The sequence below is a fragment of the Lissotriton helveticus genome, chromosome 3_2 (assembly GCF_964261635.1).
Source record: "Lissotriton helveticus chromosome 3_2, aLisHel1.1, whole genome shotgun sequence".
Classification (NCBI taxonomy): Eukaryota; Metazoa; Chordata; class Amphibia; order Caudata; family Salamandridae; genus Lissotriton; species Lissotriton helveticus.
In genome coordinates this window covers 168,813,162-168,828,592 of record NC_136062.1, presented here as the reverse complement: position 1 = coordinate 168,828,592, position 15,431 = coordinate 168,813,162, and the positions used below count along the sequence as shown (strand labels likewise).

Genomic DNA, 15,431 nt, shown 5'->3' with positions numbered 1-15,431 from the left:
TAAAATTATTCTAAAAATGTGGTGCAGGTGCAGGGGGGGATCGGACACAAGGGAAAAATCAAATGCAGCTAAAATAAGCACTGAGCGCTCGACTAGCAGCCTCTCAAGAATGCTCTATCTAATATAACAGCAGAGATGGTACTAATTGGTTTAAGTTCAGGCATCCCAAGATCAGAAGCTATAACCTGCTTTCTTTTTATTTGCATGGCGGTAACCAGAGCGTGCATTACCAGAGACTGGATAAATCCTGATCCCCCGTCTTTCTTCAATTGGTCGGAAAGATTACTGTCAATGTACAATATAGAATTAGCTATTTATAAAACCAAAGGGCCGAAAAAAGGGACATGGGAGCCAAAATTTGGGCTCCAATTACTGATTGGATTTAGATAACTCTTTTCTTTTTCTCTTTTCTTTTCTTTTTTCACAGGACCTATATACTTTTTTTAATTTTTTGTATTTTATTTAGTGAATGTGTGAATTTGAGTATGTAACTTATCTATTTCTGGAATTCGACTGTTCCTTGATGTTTTTCCTTGCATAAAATAAAAAAAGCTTATAAAAATAATAAAATAAAAAAACGAAAACCGGCCCTGGCAAAGAGCGCGGTCGCACCCCCAACCCTCCCTCCCCCATCCCCCCCACGGGGGTGGGGGGGAGAGGGGTGGGGGCCGGCCGAGCACTTTGCCAGGGCCGGTTTTGGTTCCCAGTCCGGCCCTGCAGCGGCGCATGTGCGGTGAATTGGGTGCAAGATGACATGCTTGTGCAATAAGTACAACATTCAATAATTGCCTAAAAAATATCATCATTAAGGTGAAGTAAAGCAGAATACTTGCAGCTTTTCCCCGAATCCCCGGAAGGATGACTATGAAGGTACACGCTGCGGACAGGAAGGTGATGATGATATACAGGCTTGTGGTGTCAAAAATGAAGGCTCTTCTTTGCTGAGGATAGAAGGGGAAGATGCCATCACGCCAAGACATTCTGCAACTCCTAAAAGCACTTCAAACCTATGAAACATAACCAGAAAATACAGTAAGCGGCTGGTGTGGATGGTAACACACCTCATCTGACATGCCTCTGTCTGTTATGTAATATGATGGGGGAGGGTGGGTGGTGTGAGGTAATGCCTTGCATATTGGGGATGGCACCATCTCACATAGCCTCATAGGTTAATAAACGGGAAAATAAATACCTTTGCAGGGCAACTTTGCACATGTGCATCACTATAATATATTAACCCAAATTAATTTAAATGGCTTTTTTGTTGATATTTTCAACTAACAATCGACAGCAGTGTGCACTTAATCACAGAACAGTAAATGCACAGACTGTTTACAATTTTTCCCCACTTACCTTCAGCTATTGTATGTAAGTAATGCACAACCACACAGCCCCAAGGGGGCCAGCTGGCCTTATCTTTTGAAATTATTGAGACAGCACTGTTTGAAGGCTCTTTTGGGAGCGTATAGAGCAATTATCTTACTGTTTGCTAGACATGTAGGAATAAAGGAGAAGTGGTTATACTTATAGGGAATTGTGGCGCCACAGGATTGAGTTGCACTTATTGTCTTCTATCTCAAGAGTAATTTTACGGTGCTAAAGGGTGTGGAGATCCACTAAGCTCCACAAGTCAAGCACGAGGCTTACAACAAAATTCAACTCCCAAGCACACGTATCAAGTAAAAATGCGGTTTCCCTCCTAGTGATACGCAAATACAGTAGTTAAATAACTACTGTATTTGCGTATCGCTAGGAGGGAAACCGCATTTTCACTTGATAAGTGTGCTTGGGTGATGAATTTTGTTTGCTAGACATGTCTAAAATGTATAATTAATGATATCATGTCTACTTTAGTTTCCCCTCCCAATAAGTTACATAATAAACGCTTGGTGTTTATATTCTGTTGCTAGGATTATGCATTCATGTCAGTTGTTTTTATTGCACAATGATGTTCTTGCACTCTTCCTAACTGCATGAGCTCTGCCAGTCTGTTATGTTCATGTCCAAAGGGACATGTACATCAGCTTGAAAGTGGTGGCTGAGGTGGCTTTCAATCTGAATAACGCTACAAGGTCAAATTTTTGCTTTCAAACATTTTTACCACACCTTTTCTGGTCTTTACCAGTTTTATCATTCCAAATCTCTTCAGCAATGGCACAACCACACTGCACCAAGTATGTCAACACAGCCTATCTTTCAATATTATTTAAAGTATATATTGTGGATGTTATATTTGGGCTACATACACTGGATTGTGATAATTGGAGCAAGCCGCTTACTATTTGTCCAAGAAGGCCTATGTGCATATTTGTGCATGTTCTGCCTAACCATATTGTAACCCTTGGCTGGTGTTGGAGTGTACTCCTTCTGCCCCCAAAACTGATAGAAAACTCTTAGAACCTTTTTGCCAACTTTCTGGCTGGAGAACCACGAAAGGCCGGGATTTCTGTCAAAGTTGCAGCAGTTGACATTGAATTGCGTGCCTGTCTCAGCTTGCTAGTTAGCCGAAGCATACGCTGAAGGAGATTTGAACATTTCTGAGTGTGAACACAGAGGGCATTGTTGGAAATTACCTTAAGCAGCATCCGATCGACATTGAAGCCTTTATGGGCAATGACTTTGGGCTTCGCCCGCTCAATTTCCCACTTTCGTGGATGACCCCACCGGGGCCGCTTTCTTCAAAAACCTTCCTTCATCAAGCCCCTCTTTGGATCCAGCTTGCCCTACTGTTGGCACTCTGACACCCACTTTTTCTCCATAAACATTTCTAAGTCAGGAGGTAAAATTTCCATCAGAACGACCCTGGTCCCTGTACCTGGCCCACACTTCATTATGGCTGGCCTTACCTTTTGACTGTGACCCACTCTAGCGTGACCAGAGAACTGTGGTTGATGTTTGTACTTTTTGGCACTACTTTTAATGCATATTTCTGGTTCTACATATTGTATTTTTGGCTTTCAGGTGTCATTTTATTTCTGAAAATATTGTTTATTTTTCTAACTTGGCATAGGATTTGTCTTGTGTTGTGTTTTCATTTTATTTCTGTTTGAGGGCTGCATAAATACATTAACATTGCCTCTAAGTTAAGCCTGACTGCTTTGGGCCAGGCTACCAAAAGGTTACGCACAGGTTTATTTATTGACCTCAGCAGTTCCCCTGAAAAGGACCATGACTATTATTTGTAGTGGTTTCTCACTCCCTCAACTAATACTCCAATTTCTTTCAGTGAACAGGTACGGAAAAAAGTCTGTATATATTTGCCATTTTGCACTGAATATAAATCTCTGCAAAAAGTACATTTGTACAGAAAAAATCTGCATACATTTTCCATCTTGTCTGGATTTAATTACAGTGAAAATGATCTTTCAATGCTGTAAATATATCATTCCAATGAACTAAAATCAGGAACTTTCGCAAAACTTTACAAGTGTAAAAATAAAATGGACAACATACATTTGGCACTTTCTGGATAATTGCATGAAATGTGGTTCCTATAGTACAAGCTTTCGACTTTACCTTTATTACCACTTGCTGAGTTGCAAATCAGGGTCATTTTGAACTACCCTCTCTAGCAGCTAACGTGTGGCATCTGGCTACTCTAGGATGCACCGTTCTGCCCACTTCCAACATGGCATAATCGCTCTCTTGGTGCCCAAAGCTCCCTAGCCCAACCCAGAGGTGTGGCTACCAAAAGGGCAACACACCCCAGGAAAACTGTTTTGGCAATTGGTTTCCCCTTCCCCTTCGGAGTGTCAGCCGGTCTACCTAAACAATAGGGCAGCCCCTCTCCAAGTGTTTCCCATTTGCTTTTCAAAGGCCTTTTCAGATTTGAAGCTTGCCTTCAGGGCTAACTCTGTGAGGATTTTTGCCAGGGCGAGGTAAAACCTCTCTCTCACGCAGGCTGCTATTGTTTCTTCGCTAGGAGTCGTTTGAGTGTCTCCCCAAGAGGGCAGAAAGCTGTCTCAAGGACGTTTGTGTGCAGCCGTTTTGTCTGAAGCAAATGCTCAGCTTGCATATAAAAGTCTTCTGTGATAACATCAAGAGGCTGGTCTGAACAAATAATGTTCAAACTATGAGATATCTTATGATTGAATCAGTTTTCCGGCCGTATCTTTGTTTATGCGAAGTGCTAGCTCATTATAGCAAAGTCACACGAGAATCTAATAATTTAAATTTCACTATGAAAGCAAACGTTTGCGAATTGGTCCTGGAAATCCATGAAATTTCATGAGAAAATGTCATGAGAAAAAAAGTAGAATTTCAACATTGCAGTCACACCTTGTAATCTTGAAAGCACAATACATCAATTCTCAAGTAAGTCCTTTAGTGGTCCTCCTTGTTTCCAAAAGTCACCTAATACTTAAATATACAAAATCCTGTTTTTGTGATTTGTAGCCTACTTTACAAGCTAAAATTATGATGGTCCACGTACTTAAGTAGCACAGAAATTCATAGAGCTCTCTCTCACTTAGGTTTCTTGGTATTTAATGATATGAGTAAAAGAGTGAGGCAATCCAACTAAATGGGCATCATAGATTGGTGCAAAAGTCAGTTCTTAAGCGAACATCCATGGACGTCATTATGGGTCACCAGGGATTGCAGCTGCAACCACTGGCCTTGGCTTTGCAAACGTGGTTTCAGAATTGCTGAAGTCAGTGACAAGAATATAGGGGTATGTTTCTCTATTGACCATTTTTGATTATACTAATAGCAAATAATAGTCAATTATTCACTATTAGTGTAATAAACAAGCATTAGAAATGCAATCGGGCTCGGATTTATTTGAGTTTGAGCTAATGGCATTGTAAATGCCAATGTCTTTTTGCCATGTGTTATGGAGTGTGTGCATGCGGTGTGTAGTGGAAGTATGTTAATTGAATTGTAATTTTACCAATGGTGGCATGCTGTGCTTTATATGAATATGTTTAAAAGTAAAGTGTACCATACTGCGATTGCTTGGTGGAAAAGTGCACTGCTGGCTGGAGGTGTGTGTGCCTGGTGGAAGGGTGCACTGACGGCTGGTGGGTGTGTGCTTGGTAAAAGCGTGCACAGATGGATGATGGCTGTTGGTGTTTGTGCATGGTGAAAGCATTCATTGACGGCTGGGGGTGTGTTGTTGTGTGTGTTGTTTTCTGTGTGCTGGTGAGTGTGTGCTGGTGAGTCTGTGGGGGTGAGCCTGGGGAGTGAGTGTGGTGGTGAGTGTGTTGTGTTGAGTGCTGACAAGTGTGTGGTGTTGAGAGACTGAGGTGTGTGGTTTGTGTGTGCATTATGTGTGTGTGGTGTATGTGTGTGTGGTGTTTTCTGCACACTCACACACTGCCCCGTAACATTCACACACTGCTCACCCGCACACTCCCAATGTCACCCTGCATAGTCACACACTGTCACATAGTCACACACTCAGCAGCACACAGCACTCAACAGCACTCTGCCCTCAACAGCACTCTGCCCTCAACAGCACTCTGCCCTCAACAGCACTCAACAGCACTCTGCCCTCAACAGTACACAGCACTCTGCCCTCAACAGCACACAGCACTCTGCCCTCAAAAGCACACAGCACTCTGCCCTCAACAGCACACAGCACTCTGCCCTCAACAGCACACATCACTCTGCCCTCAACAGCACACAGCACTCAACAACACACAGCACTGCACTCAACAGCACTCTGCCCTCAACAGCACTCTGTCCGCAACAGCACTCTGCCCTCAACAGCATTCTGCACTCTGCACTCAACAGCACTCTGCACTCAACAGCACTCTGCACTCAACAGCATTCTGCACTCAACAGCACTCTGCACTCAACAGCACTCTGCACTCAACAGCACTCTGCACTCAACAGCACTCTGCACTCAACAGCACTCTGCACTCTGCTCTCAACAGCACTCTGCCCCCAACTGCACTCTGCCCCCAAAAACACTCTGCTCCCAACAGCACTCTGCACTCAACAGCACTCTGCACTCAACATCATTCTGCACTCTGCACTCAACAGCACTCTGCACTCAACAGCACTCTGCACTCAACAGCACTCTGCACTCAACAGCACTCTGCAATCAACTGCACTCTGCACTCAACAGCACTCTGCACTCAACAGCACTCTGCACTCAACAGCACTCTGCACTCAACAGCACTCTGCACTCAACAGCACTCTGCACTCTGCACTCAACAGCACTCTGCCCCCAACTGCACTCTGCACTCAACAGCACTCTGCCCCCAACTGCACTCTGCCCCCAAAAACACTCTGCTCCCAAAAACACTCTGCACTCAACAGCACTCTGCACTCAACAGCATTCTGCACTCTGCACTCAACAGCACTCTGCACTCAACAGCACTCTGCACTAAACAGCACTCTGCACTCAACAGCACTCTGCACTCAACAGCATTCTGCACTCTGCACTCAACAGCACTCTGCACTCAACAGCACTCTGCACTAAACAGCACTCTGCACTCAACAGCACTCTGCACTCTGCACTCAACAGCACTCTGCACTCAACAGCACTCTGCACTCAACAGCACTCTGCACCCAACAGCACTCTGCCCCCAACAGCACTCTGCCCCCAACAGCACTCTGCCCCCAACAGCACTCTGCCCCCAACAGCACTCTGCCCCCAACAGCACTCTGTCCTCAACTCAACTCAAATAAATCCGAGCCCGATTGCATTTCTAATGCTTGTCTTTAAGAGGAGTTGTCTAATGTAGCAAGTTTAGAGTTTGGGTGGGAATGCGAGACCTATTGCATTTCCAATGCTTGTTCTTGTTTAGTCCTACTTATCCTAATGCAGGGTGTGAGAGCACTTTACATCAGACGCGCATATTACATATACAATAAACTATATACGTATGTAAATTAATGTGCAGGATGTGGTACATAAATCTAGGGGATTGCAAGGTGTAGAAGTCACAAATCATCTTCTATAGCTCACTGTGCAATTATCCTCGCAATGCGCTCAAACGTACACATGCTAGACCTGCTAAACATATATGTAAGGGCTTTAGATCTGATGTCACTTCTTGTGATGCCACTTCCTGTAACGTCAGGGCTTTTGATGCCACTTTCTGTGATGCTACAATTCCTGTGATGCCATATGCCGTGATGTTGTGCACCGTGATGTCGTACACCATGATGATATTCGCCGTGATGTCAATTGCATACTGCCTAACTAGGTTACTCACCCCAATTCTTTCTTTAGGACTTATGCCCTGTGGTCACACCATCACACTTCCCACGAACCGCTTATATTTTAGTGTCTTGCTTTTTCATATTCTTTGCAGAAAAGAATACAAATAGAATCTGGTACTGAGAAATTAAATGCACCAAAAAGAAGTTAGTAACTTTCAAATATTAAAATCTGTTTAATGCCAGTCAGTATAATAGAAAATGCTGTTGCTCAGACTGAAGAAATATGGATTCAGTCTTTCTTTCAATGACCTCCAAGTGATAAAAAAATTAACTAATAAGGCCTTATTTCTGCTGAACACTTTTTGTCTTCAGAGAAATATAGCAGCTGAAAGAAAATCTGGTTCCTAAACTGTAGCTGCAATTCTGCGCTGTGACCTGCCGTTCACCTCGGCTGGCGGTAGGCGGTGTGACATCAGAATTCAAACGTAATAAATTGTTACAGTGATGAACTATGCCAGTTAGTTATTACAGCCGACTAGAGATGTCAAACGTTGCATGTAATAAGAAAACTCCAAGTAGGCTTTTCTATCCGGCTTGCAGGCTCCCACGCGTTAACCTACTTTTGGCGGAACGGTAGGTGCCCCTGACAGGAATGCCAATTGCGGGGCTGACGGAACTGCCGGAGGCGATTGGTTTCTGCTCCAAATGTCCTTAAGTAGGCCTCGCATGGCGGAGAGGGTTCTCCTGCGAGGGGTAGAGCGTCCACAATCACGGGACATGCCAGAGATCACAGGGGCGGCGGCTCTCGGTAGACAGACCTGCCGGCGCTCTGGCCTGCGGGAGGCGGTAATGCGTGCTCCCTTCCAAGCGTCCAGAAGGGGGTCCCCTGGGGCCTCTGCCGCTCGCACGCAATGAAAGCAGCGGCACTTCAAAGCGCCTTGACACACCGTTGCAGACTGAGGAGGTGCTGCAAAACGTTCCTGTCGGCTGTGGGACCCGCAGCCGGAGAGACGACTGTGAATCACTTAATCTCACCGTGCCTAACAAAACAAGGAAGCTGCGCGCTGAGCGCTGCAGAATTGTGAACGCGCCCGGCCATCTGCAGTCACTAACGGAGGCACCCTGACAGCTCCTAATTACAATTTATGTACTTCTTTGCGCAAGCACGCACGAAATATGCCTCAAAATGGCGGAACAAAACTACATTTACCCTATCACTTCAAGCCTATTAAAACGAAAACACAAGGAAGACGAATCACTGGCCAGATGACAGAAAACCCTAAGGAATGTCTGGAATTTCTCTCTCCAAGGCCCTCTTCTTCTTTTTTTTCTCCTTTAACATTAGTTCTCTAACTCCTCCCCTTTCAGGGGAAGGAGTCCGAGCCCTAAAAATGGAGCATCAGGCTCGGGAAGAAGACCTGTGCTGGCATTTGAGGTAAGTAAAAAATGGTTTAAAATGAATGTTGTGTGCATGAACGTGGGGCAGAGTTTTTTTAGGATAGAGTGACTGGTCATATGTGTGTGTGTATGTATTTGAGTGAGCATGTGGGAGTGAAAGTAAGTGAGAGTCAATGACAGTTAGTGTAAGAGCTTGGGTTACTGGTTGTGGGGAGTGAAACCATACTCATGCAGGAGTCACAATGCTTGTCAGGGTGCAGTCACAAGCAAACCCGCAATTTACCCCTTCTTAACCCTCGAGTAGTTTGGCAGAGAGCAGACAGGCTTAACTCAGAGGCAATGTGTAAAGTATTTGTACACAACATTAAATAATTAGAGCAAATAAATAAATAGTCCAAAATGGCAACAATCCAATCAGTTGAACCAGAGATATGCAATTGTGAAGATTTAAGTTAAAATAGCACCAAAAAGCACAAAGGGCCAACAGTGAATATATGGTCCCACTGGACCAGGACAAAGTCACAAGTTCAGGCTAACCGCAATGGAGCGCGGGTCGGCTACAGTGACAAATTAGCCCACTGAACAAGAGCACCTTCTATGCTTGTGGCGGAGCATTGCAAAGTCCTGCGTGGAGGATGTGTTGCTCGCCCATGTGTTGCGTCGGTTCCGAGGAGCTGCAAGGCTGCAATTCAAGGTCTGCATCGTCCTCGAGGAGGCCATCAATCAGGGTAGCTTGTGATGTGAAGTCCTGTGTCGAGGTTGAATCACATGCTAGCTGGTTCTGGGGAGAATGTGGGGCTAGCAATGTGAAGTCCTGCATTGTTGTTGAGCCTGCCGTTGACGAGAGGTTTGTGATAAGAGGGTCCGCAGCGGTTCTAATGCAGCTGCGGGCTACAAGATTAATGCTAAGGCCTTGTGCTGGAAGTACACTTGCTGCCAGTTCTGATCATGCTTGTGCACGTAATAGATGTGATGCGTTTGTTCTGCTGGATCCACAGAGGGGCTGGCAGGGCACCTTCAGGCTCACTTCCAAGAGGGAAAGACTAGGGTGGTACAACTGGAAATGCCAGGACTCACAGTTGCAGAATCCTGGGTACAAGAGGCTAGCCTTGGAGTCATTCTGGTGGTCCTGGGATCAAGGTACAGGTCCAGTTCTTCTCACCCAGGCAAGAGGGCAGTAGGTAGCAGATCAGCACAGCAGACAGCAGTCCTTCAGGGAAGCAGTTCAGCAGAGTCAGTCCTTTCAGCACCACAGCAGTCCTTCTTCCTGGCAGGGTCTTCCACAGATCTAGAACTGTACTAAAGAGCTGGTGTCTGGTTTTTTAAATATAGTCGAAGTGGAAGATGCTTGGAGAGATTTCCTTTTAAAGTGCACAGGCTTCCTGTCTCTCTGCCCTCGCTCCAGACTAACTGAAGGGCACATACTTTGTGTGAAGGTAGGAGTCAGACTATTCAGGTGTATGTAAGGCTGTGCCTAGCTCCGCACTCTCATCTTGCCAGTAATAACCCATCCAGGCACACTTAAGCTCCATATTGTGTGTGGCTGTCAAGAGGGATACATAAAGACCACCTGCCAACTACACCCAGTCATGTGGCCAGAAACAGGCCGCAAGCACTAAATGGCGGGAAAATGCCAACTTTCTAAAAGTGAATAGTAAATGGAGCCTCGTCAGGTTCCAAAGCAGAGGTCACTGCCAAAAGAGAGTTCCTACCAACGGACTTGATTATCAACATTTTTGTTTATTTAAATCTATTTGATTGTTTCCAGGTTTCAATACATGATCAATTGATGCTTATATATGATGTAAATATCATACTCCAGATTCACTGAATACCTATGGCTGTGAGCCCTTGTTGCTAGCGTGTGGAAAGTTCCTTCAAAAATGCAAGTAAGGTGCTTCTCAACAATGCCATTGCGTAGAGAGAATCACTGTAAGAATGGTGCCCTTAACGATAAAATGCCCCCCTGTAGCACGGAATGTGCTACACTGGTGTACTCAGCTTTAAATCAGGAAATCACCCCCTTCGTACATGCACGGGCGCGCACCAGTCACCAGAAGATTTAACTGTTCTTTAGGCGGGCCGCCGGCAGCCTGTTAACACACAATTCCCTGTTGTGCCGACTTCGGTCAGACATCGGAGCCGGTTACATTTAGAATTTCGAAGGGGGACTTTACAGACCGCACAGATCCTAGGCGAAGCAGCTCCCTTCTTGGCGGTGCTCCCCGGCTTCAGGCAGAGCTTCGTTGTCGTTGAGGAGCATAGGGGCCTGGTCACTAGGAGATGCCTCGTGCTTCCTCCAGTCACAGCGTGGCTCCATCCGGACGAGCCCCATTGTTGCTGGGAGACCCGCACTGCTGGGACCAATCCCTGGGCGGCTCAGCGATGAAGCTACAGACTCCGTGCCAGCGGCGGTGAATGCCGGCCAGGGATTCTCGTGGCTCTTTCTCCTCAGACCCGGCCTCAGGCGTTGAGCTTGAGGTGCGGCGGTGAATGTAAAGCACCCAAACAACAACTCTGCTAATAGGGGGCCGGTGGTGTAGATATATCGGCCCTCGGCGTCTATCTTGAGCACGGGCCAGCTGCGGGGATGCACGATGTGCTCTCAGCACTGGTGGCGAGCAGCCAAGTTTGCCAGCAAGCCGGGTGGCACAAGTGACGGCCTGGGGAAACACAGACAGCCCAAGAGACAGCAGGGACAGCGGCGCACAATGTAGGGCGAGTTTGTAGAGGTCCTTGGCAACTTTTATATCCTTGAGTTGGGACAGGAGGCCAGCTCTTCTCAGGCCCCTGGAGACAGGTATACTTCAGAGGGGGCAAAGCACACAGCACAGCTCCTCTTCAAGCAAGGGGGATACAGCACACAGTCTTTTGGTCCTCCTCCTCAGGATTCACAGCAACTACAGGTCAGCTTCCAGACACCTTAGCAATGACAGCACTTTTCCTCGGTCTTTCTGGCTGTTCTTCTTTGGCAGGCATTCCTTCTTGATCACAAAGTTTTTCCTAATCTAAATTCTAGGGGTTTCAGGTCAGATATTTATACCCCAAAAGTCTTTCTTCTTCACGTGTGAGGGGTCCTGGACCCAGTCCAAACCAGCTCTGGGTGGACTCTGCCAGTGTACATCTTCTTCCTTTGTAAGTGTGGGCCAGGGCCATCAGACGTACCGCAGGCGGTAGAGCCAGCATTGTGGAAGGCAGGCACAGCCCTAATCAGACCCAGGTGCTACTCCTCCCACCACTCTACATGCAGATAGCTCTATTCAGTCTAGTGCCGACTCACCCAGTCTCCTGGAGCCACCTCAGCCCCAGTCACTCACAAACCAGACAGTCAATCCACAAACAGGCAGAGGCACACAGAAAGGCTGAACAAGAAAATAGCCACTTTTGTGAAAGTGCTATTTCCAAAGTTAGAATTTAAAAACCATCTTCACTAAAATGTGTGTTGTTACATTCTGAGTTCAGGGATACCAGATTCCATATGTCTATCTTGCTGCTATAGGAAGATATGCAGGTAAACATGTTAAACAGCATTCCCCATGTTATTCTAAGGGCAAGATGGCCTTTTAAAAGTGAAAAACGAAATTGGTAGTATTTCACTATCAGGACATGTTACCCACACTAGACCATGTCCTACCTTTCACATACACTGCACCCTGCCCAGGGGGGCACCTTGGGCTAACCAATAGGGGGGGTCCAATGTGTAAGAAAAGGGAAGGGTCAGGCCTGGCAAGTGTGTACACTGGCCTGGACCACATGGCAGTTAACAAACTGCGCACAGGCACTGCAGTGGCAGGCCTGAGACACCATTTTAGGGCTACTCATGTGGGTGGCGCAGTCAGTGCTGCAGGCCAACCAGTAGCATTTGAATCACCAGCCCTGGCACGCTCAGTGCACTTTACTAGTGACCTACTGGTAAAACAAATATGCCAATCATGGATAACCAATCACAATATTAATTTAACCAGGGAGCACTTGCACTTTGGCACTGATTAGCAGTGACAAAGTACCCAAAGCATTCAAACTAGCCAAACGAAATCCACCACAGTGTCAAAAATACAGGAGGTAGAGGCAAAAAGTCAGGGCAAACCACGCCAAGAATTCCAGGTCTAACACGTGTCTCCTGCAGCTGAAAAGTGGGGCGAACTACCCACCCTCTTGGGAGTTCTCATCACTAAGGCGGAGAAACCTGGACAGACCATCAGCATTGACGTGTTCTGTACCAGGGCGATGTTTCACCGTAAAGTCCATTCCCTGTAGGGAGATAGACCACCTCGACAGTTTTGGGTTCTCACCCCTCATCTGCATTAACCATCTGAGGGGGCTGTTGTCTGTCTGAACCCGGAAGTGAGTCCCAAACAAGTAGAGCCTTAGCTTCTTCAGTGCCCAGACCACAGCAAAAGCTTCCCTTTCAATTGCACTCCACCTCTAATCCCGGGGACATAGCCTCCTACTAATGAAAGCTACAGGTTGGTCCAAGCGAATATTGATTCCTTAGATCTCACTAACTACAGACCAATATCTCTGTTACCCGTATTGGGGAAAATTACAGAGAAAATTGTATATAAGGAATTGGCGGATTACTTAGAGACGACAAAGGCTCTCCATTCTCGTCAATCTGGCATCAGACCAAAATATTCTACTGAGTCAGCCTTGTTGGAGATAGCAGATACCATCAAATTTATTCTGGATGAGGGAAAGAAGGCAGTTCTGATCTTGTTAGATCTGTCAGCTGCCTTTGACTCGATTTCGCATAAAATCCTGCTCGCCAGATTAAGTGCATGTGGAATATCAGATCAAGCCCTGTCATGGATAACATCTTTCCTGACTAACAGGACCCAATCGATCACGCTGGGGCCCTTCAAATCATCAGTCCAAGTCATCTCTACAGGGGTGCTGCAGGGGGCTTCTTTGAGCCCTTTGTTGTTCAATGTATATATGGCCCCTCTAGTTTCACTGATATCTGACTATGGGATTGAGACAACATCGTATGCTGATGATACCCAATTGATCCTCTCCCTGGATAAGACCACCTGTAAGGCATAGGGGAATTTTAAAAACTGTCTGACGGCAGTGCTGCAATGGATTAGGGAAAATCATCTCTGTTGTAACACTAGCAAGACAGAAATTTTACCAATTGGGAAAGACAATCTTTTTCATCCAAATGATTGGTGGCCAGATGACACCACAGCACCACCATCAACTGTGGAAGTGGCCAGAAACCTAGTCGTATGGTTTGACTCTAGTCTGTCCTTTAAGCCTCATGTCTCGAAACTGACTGGGACCTGCTTTGGACTCATAAAAACCTTGAGGAAATGTCTTAATCTGATTCCCCTGGTGGCAAAAAAGACAGTGGCAGTGGCCCTCATATCATCAAGGTTAGACTACTGTAATAGTCTCCTTGTGGGAATTAATAAAACAATCCTAAGGAGATTACAGGTAGTCCAGAACGCAGCTGCCAGATTGGTGTTGGGCCTACCACGTAGGGCAACGGCCACAGTGGCATTGAATACCCTCCACTGGCTACCGGTGTGTAAGAGAATCCTGTTTAAACTGTTACTAACAACCTTCAGAGCCTTTCATCAACTTGGGCCAGGTTATCTCTCAGCTAGATTTAAGCCATACACAACGACGAGAACATTAAGGTCAACCACGGCTAACTTGATCAGAGTCCCAGCATTCAGGCAAGTCACCAGAGGCGGAAGGTCAGCAACCGTTCTGGGAGCTAAAGCTTGGAACAGTATGCCCAACACACTTAGGTCAATCAAACAAGAGGGGCCGTTCAGAAAGCAGTTAAAAACATGGATTTTCGGGTTGTCAGTGGATTGCTGCCAAAAGCTTATTTAGGCTCTTATCACCTTCTGACTAGTTGTTGTTCAGCGCCAGGAGACTTCGTTATAAATTTTCATTTAATTTAATATCATTTCATTTCAAGACCTTGTCGTTCACCTGTGAGAGTACTGCTCCCACTCCATGCTCGGAGACACATGTCTGCACCACAAACTCTTTGGAGAAATCATACGCCTCGAAAATGGGTGCCGGGGTGATAATACCAGGTGAGTCCTAAAAAGGCTCTCACCTCTGTCTGGGTCTTGGGGGGCTCCCATGCCAGAATGGTATCAATCTTTGTTTGGAGGGGTACCACCTCTCCCTACCTGGTGTCCCAAGTACACCGCAGGCCCCTGCCCTTTCCGGCACTTACTGGCCTTGAAAGTGAGGCCTGCACTTTGCAGAGACTTCAACACTTCACAGAGTTCTTGCAAATGTTCTTCCCAACTGGAGCTGAACACAACAATGTCATCCAGGTATGCGGCGCTGAATTCCTCCAGCCTGACAGTACCAGGTTGACCAGTCTCTGGTAGGTGGCAGGGGCGTTCTTCAACTCAAAGAGCATGACATGGAACTGGAAGTGCCCCTCTGGTGTTGAAAATGCTGACCTCTCCTTGGCCCCCTCAGTTAAGGCAATAGGCCAGTACCCAGAGGTTAAAATAAAACATACTGAGGAACTGTGCAGTGCCCAACCGATCCACAAGCTCATCAGCTCTGGGGATGGGGTGTGCGTCAGTTTTGGTGACCGCATTTAGCCACACAAAACCTGAGTTCTGGAGTAGCACCGGGTGGAGCAGCTTTTGGTACTAAGACCACTGGGATAGTCCACGGGCTTCTGGAGGGCTCAATCACCCCTAGCGCCAACATCTTGGAAACTTCTTCCTTGATGCTGGTCCTGATCTTGTCAGCTACTCTGTTAAATTTCAGTTTCACAGGTAGACTGTCTCCAGTGTCCACATCATTGATGCACCAACTGGTGACTGCTGGTGTCAGGGAGAACAGGGAGGTGAACTGACCCAACACATGGCGACAGTCCCTTTGCTCTTCTGGGGCCAGTGTGGGAGAGTGGTTTACCTCATCCACTGACCCAT

At 46.4% G+C, this 15,431-nt stretch overlaps 1 protein-coding gene across 1 annotated transcript in view; it reads right to left on the bottom strand.

Annotated features, from left to right (window-relative positions):
* LOC144826532 (dual oxidase maturation factor 1-like) overlaps positions 1–15,431 on the bottom strand; it is a 450,078-nt gene that overhangs the window by 231,184 nt on the left and 203,463 nt on the right. Inside the window, exon 2 of the mRNA XM_078684962.1 lies at positions 834–1,007. Within this exon, the coding sequence (XP_078541088.1) occupies positions 834–980 (147 nt within the window). The 5' untranslated portion in view covers positions 981–1,007. The remainder of the gene's footprint in view (positions 1–833; positions 1,008–15,431) is intronic.